General features: G+C 43.4%; 1 protein-coding gene across 1 annotated transcript; it reads left to right on the top strand.

Annotated features, from left to right (window-relative positions):
• The first annotated feature begins 884 nt into the window (after positions 1–884).
• On the top strand, positions 885–4951 carry LOC123405209 (geraniol 8-hydroxylase-like). Its single transcript, XM_045098990.1, has 2 exons — positions 885–1959; positions 4212–4951. Exons 1-2 carry the CDS (start codon positions 1051–1053, stop codon positions 4821–4823), a joined length of 1521 nt encoding a protein of 506 aa, XP_044954925.1. The 5' UTR covers positions 885–1050; the 3' UTR covers positions 4824–4951.
• Positions 4952–5425: the final 474 nt, after the last annotated feature.

Genomic DNA, 5425 nt, shown 5'->3' with positions numbered 1-5425 from the left:
TGAGATATAAGTTTTTATCCATCTAGATGCTGCCATCACACTTGTCTGATTTGTGCTTGCACAGTGGACACTACGAATGAATACCCTCGAATCAGCTACAAGAAAAATTTATCGCCCACCATTTCCCCTGGGTGATTGACAGGGACACACGAAGTGAGATAAGTGATGCTCAAATATTTCACAAAATTAATTACCTGGTTCTTCATTAGAAAAAAAAACAATCAAGCATCATCGAGAAAGTCGACACCGATAGGCATCCGCGAGGGGATGAAACAAAATGCAGTCGCATTTTTGTGCAGTACTATTGTTCTCGAAACAGGCTTTCTCCCGAGTACAATTGTTCGGCCAAGAGACAATGCATGTTTGCCTGATAGGCATCCGCGAGGGGATGAAACAAAATGCAGTCGCATTTTTGTGCAGTACTATTGTTCTCGAAACAGGCTTTCTCCCGAGTACAATTGTTCGGCCAAGAGACAATGCATGTTTGCCTTTATTCACTGGTCATTTCATTCAGTTGGTAGATATATGGAATGTGATTCTTCCGACCAAAGTGTGAAGTGTGATTGTTATCTTAGCTTGGGCAAATTGACTTTTGTTCACATCATCAAATAAAACAAGATTTTGCCATTCACGGCTTTCTTTGCACAGACCTTACTTGTATTTACTTTATTTTGTGAGATTTGTTCTAGGTTATACTCAAGAAGCGACAGCAACGGGTGATACTGACCACAGCCACTGAGCCGTGTCTTTTCTTTAGAAAAAGGCAAGAGATACAACTTGAAACTAATGAAAAAGGCAAGATTTCTGCTGATGTCTAAAGAAACAAATACAAGATTTATAGATGGCCATGGCGATAGCAACCAACAATGAGCCATGCATGTCATTCAAGGTCTCACCATGTGACATCAGGAGATCACGGTCACGGCAGCATCACCACGTGATTAACACATACATTAGCTTTACCCAGTAGGGCTATAAATTCACGTAGAGAGGCCGCTTGCAGCTTACATACGTCCGGAAACAACATAAACTATTAAATCATTCCGAGAGATGGCCTTGTTGCTCGTGTTCATGTCCTCGCTTCTCTTCATGCTCCTCTCTTCCTACGCGCTCCAGCTGCTTACCGACGTCCGGCGCCGCCTTCCACCTGGTCCGAGGCCGCTCCCGGTCATCGGCAACCTCCTCGACGTCCTACTCGTAGGCAAGCTCCCGCACCGCTCCCTTGCGCGTCTCGCCGAACAGTATGGCCCGCTGATGACGCTCCGGCTGGGCACGGTGGTTGTCATCGTCGCCTCCTCCGCGGCCACGGCCCGGGAGGTCCTCCAGACGCACAACACCGCCCTGTCCGGACGCAACCCGCCGGACGCGTGGAACGGCATGGGGCACGCCGCCAACTCGGTCTTCGTCCTGCCTCCGCGCAACAAATGGCGCGCGCTGCGGAGGATCGGCGCCGAGCACCTGCTGTCGCCCAGGCGGCTCGACGGGGACGCGCTGCGGCCTCTTCTGCGGGACGCTGTCCTCGGCATGCTCCGCCGCGTGTCGGAGCTGGCGGCGTCCGGCGCGCCCGTGGAGGTCGGCCACGCGGCGTTCGCTTCCGTCATGGACCTGCAATGGCGCGCCATGTTCTCTGTCGGCCTGGACGAGCCGACGTCCCGCGAGTTGCACGGCTTCGCGCGGGAGGCCGTGGCGCACTCCCTCAGGCCCAATGTCTCGGACTTCTTCCCGGCGCTCGCCGCTGCCGACCTCCAGCGCGTCCGGCGCGGCTTCGCGACACACTTGGCCAGGGTTTACCAGCTCATCGACCAACAGATCGAGCGGCGGAGGGACGCTCGGCAAGCCGGCGACGGCGATGCGCGCAAGGACGACCTGCTGGGCGTGATGCTCGACATGTCGGAAGAGCAAGGGAAAGACGCCGTCGACGCCTTGGTTAACCAGGATTTCATGAGGGCCTTTTTCACGGTAAGCAATTTTCTTTTTGCATGGCAATATTGTCTTAGATTAGTACTCCCTCCGTTCCTAAATATAAGTCTTTTTAAAAATTCCACTAGTGAACTATATACGGATGTATATAGACATACTTTAGTATAGATTCACTCATTTTGTTCCGTATGTAGACGATTAGTGAAATCTCTTAAAAGATTCATGTTTAGAATCGAAGGGAGTATTTATCATGAGAATTACACACCGACGCATAATCAAATCTCGTATTCCCAAGCGCATGTGTCGTTGTAGTACAACTTGTCTCTTCGCTTCCAAATACTTGTCGTAGTTTCAATTTAAATTTGAACTAAAAACACAATAAATATTTTAGAACTCAGGGACCGAGGAAGTATTCCTTCGTTCTTAAATATGAGTTTTTTTTAGAGATTTCACTAGATAACTACTCCTTCGTCTTAAATTTTTTTGTCTTAAGTTTGTCTAGAAATGAATGTATCTAAATATTAAATCGTGATTAGATATATTCATATTTAGACAAATCTAAGACAAGAATTTTGGGACGGAGGGAGTACAGACGGAACAAAATGAATAAATTTATATTTTAAAATATGTCTATATACATCCGTATATAATTTTCTAGTGAATGAAACCTCTGAACTTATACTTAAAAATGAAGGAAGTATATTCTTTTTTTTGAAACTCAACGGAGGGTGTATATTCTTTGTGGTACTTCCATATGTGTGCATGTTACATTTTTTTCAAATTTATATGCTCCCGCTGATTCTTCTCGCTCAAACGGATGAGCGGAAGATAATATGGATCGGAGGGAGCAAAACACGCATGCATAATTGAATCGCCTAAGTGGTATTACCTGTGAACTAAAACCACGTTAAATATTTCCGAATTGGAGTAATAAACACATGTGTATAGTTTAGTAATTTTTTGTCTAAAAAAAGTTTATTACTTTGTTTCGGGTAGGTGGAAGTAATTGATCTTATATTTCACGCGTGTGCACATGAAATTTTTCCGGATTTACTAATCTTTTGATATATATTTACAACTGAGTTAACAGAAAGATACCTCTCTAATTCAAAACACAAATTTAAGCTACTTCTTTGTGTGTTGTTAATTTGTTTTCATTTCTATATAATAAAATATACTATTATTTTTGGCACATTGGATATTTAAATGTTCAAAATTGTAAATGAAACCTATAAAGTCCGTATCTAGTTTAAACGTAATGAGTGAAATATAAATAAGCGCATCCAGTTTTAGTTAATATTTTTTACTACTCCCTCTGTCCCAAAATTCTTGTCTTAGATTTGTCTAGATATGAATGTATCTAGTCACGTTTTAGTATTTAGATATATTCATTTCTAGATAAACCTAAGACAAGAATATTGGGACGGAGGGAGTATTTAATAGTTTTGTATAAGGACATAATTTACTTTCATATTTATAATCCAAGTAAATTATTTGTAGTTTAGATATTGACATAAATCCAGTAAATATTTTATCACTGATTTTATATGCTAATAGGAAATTTAACATGATATTTTTATACCACCAATTTTGTTTATTCTTAAGTTAATTCTTCCTTTTAAAAAATGTTAATTAATCATTGTAAATAAAACATAGAAAGTCCAAACATGTGGGTTAAGAATAAGAGCAACCAGTTAATTAAAATAGAAAGTTGTATAGAATAGTTTTGTATAAGGACGTAATATAGCTATATAGTCCTAGCAAATTAGTTGTACTTTCAGGCGTTGACATAGTTCCAGTAAATATTTATACCATTAATTATATATTTTAGTAGAAAAAAATCAAAGCATAACTTTTGGTTTACTAATTGTGTGTATTTATAGTTTGGCCATTATTGGTCTTTTCTTTATAGTAAATAAATATATTAGTGTTGGCAAGTTGGAAATTTAAAAGTTTAGTATCGTAAATGAATAGTATGAAGTTCAATGATGTTGTCTAAACGTAGTGGATGAAATAAGAATAAGCATGCCAATATTAAATTAAAAGATTGTACTACAGAATAACTTCATACAAGGACCCAATATTGCTTTTATAAATATAGTCCATGTTGTTTGCGTGAAAACTAATAAAATCCCTCCTTCTATAAAATTATCGTTTTAGGCACTGGCATAGAGATCCGGCACTGGCATAGAGATCCAGTAAACATTTTAATCATTAATTTATATATGTTAATAGACAATTATAAAAAGGACATAAATCCAATACTATATAATAGTGTTTGCAAATTTCAGGACATATTTCTTGCGGCCAATGACACCATCTCAGGTACAATCGAGTGGGCAATGGCAGAATTGCTACAGGACCCACAGGCCATGACAAAAGTACAACAAGAACTCAAAAATGTCCTTGGCTCAAAGATGCACGTTGAATACTCTGACATCAACCAGCTCCCGTATCTCCAAGCAGTTATCAAGGAGACACTCCGTCTGCACGCGGTGGTGCCGCTGGTGCCCAACAAGGCCGAGGCTACGGTGAAGATACATGGCCACACCGTCCCCAAGGGGAGCACCGTGTTGGTGAACGTGTGGGCGATCCACCATGACGCCGAGCTGTGGCCGGAGCCGAACAAGTTCATCCCTGAGAGGTTCCTGAAGCAGCAGGAGGAGGTGAGTTTCCAGGGCGCGGTGGACTTGAGGTTCGTCCCGTTCAGCGCTGGGAGGCGCACCTGCCTCGGCCTGCCGATGGCGACCAGGATGATTCACACCATGCTCGGCTCGCTACTGCACCGTTTCAAGTGGACGCTACTACGCGAGGTGGAGGGAAGTGGTGTAGATATGTCGGAGAAGGTTGGGATCACGATGGCCATGGCTAGTCCCCTCCAAGCTATGGCTAGGAGAATCTGAGAGCTTGGCATTGGGTGTGCTTTGCTGTTTCGTCCGCCGAATATGCATGCATGTCTCTTGTGCATATATAAACGATCGAATAAAGTAATGGGAAGCAGATATATACTTCTAGAATTTTATGTAACCTCCTCGGTGGAGATTATATGCTTTCTAAATGCATGTAAGTTACGTAGGTGATTGTGATAGGATCGGTAGATGGTGTAGGCTAGGATCCCAGTAGTGTAGACGGTAGATTTACCTTGTCCTGTAATTGAGGAGCTCCGACCGGCTTGTCCTGCACTTGAGGAGCTCCCACCGGTCTCCATCAGTGAGGTGGTGACGGTGGCGGCGACAGAGAGAGATGTCGTGGCGGTAGTGCTTTCCATGAGCACCGCACTAACCCTAGATCCATAGAGCGTGTAGGTGGGGAAAGTGGCGGCGGGGAACCTCGTGTCTCGTGCCCCGGCCCCACCTCTGTTAATATAGCGCATGTCATAGGGGCCCACCAACCATAATGGGTTGGTCGCCCTAGATCAGGGCGCATGGATCAAGGGTCCGGTGGGTCGTTGGGCCCACGCGGAAGAGATCAACCTAACATTCTCCCCCTTGATTTCAACTTTTAC

The sequence above is a fragment of the Hordeum vulgare genome, chromosome 1H (assembly GCF_904849725.1).
Source record: "Hordeum vulgare subsp. vulgare chromosome 1H, MorexV3_pseudomolecules_assembly, whole genome shotgun sequence".
In the NCBI taxonomy this organism is placed as follows: Eukaryota; Viridiplantae; Streptophyta; class Magnoliopsida; order Poales; family Poaceae; genus Hordeum; species Hordeum vulgare.
Note: the sequence above shows the minus strand (reverse complement) of the source record. Positions and strands in the feature narration are given on the sequence as shown.

What these genes read in the sequence shown, in the direction of transcription:
- LOC123405209 (XM_045098990.1), top strand. Translation starts at nt 1,051, where the DNA reads ATGGCCTTGTTGCTCGTGTTCATGTCCTCGCTTCTCTTCATGCTCCTC. An exon ending in TCATGAGGGCCTTTTTCACG is followed by an intron (nt 1,960 to 4,211) that starts GTAAGCAATTTT and finishes TGCAAATTTCAG; the next exon opens with GACATATTTCTTGCGGCCAA.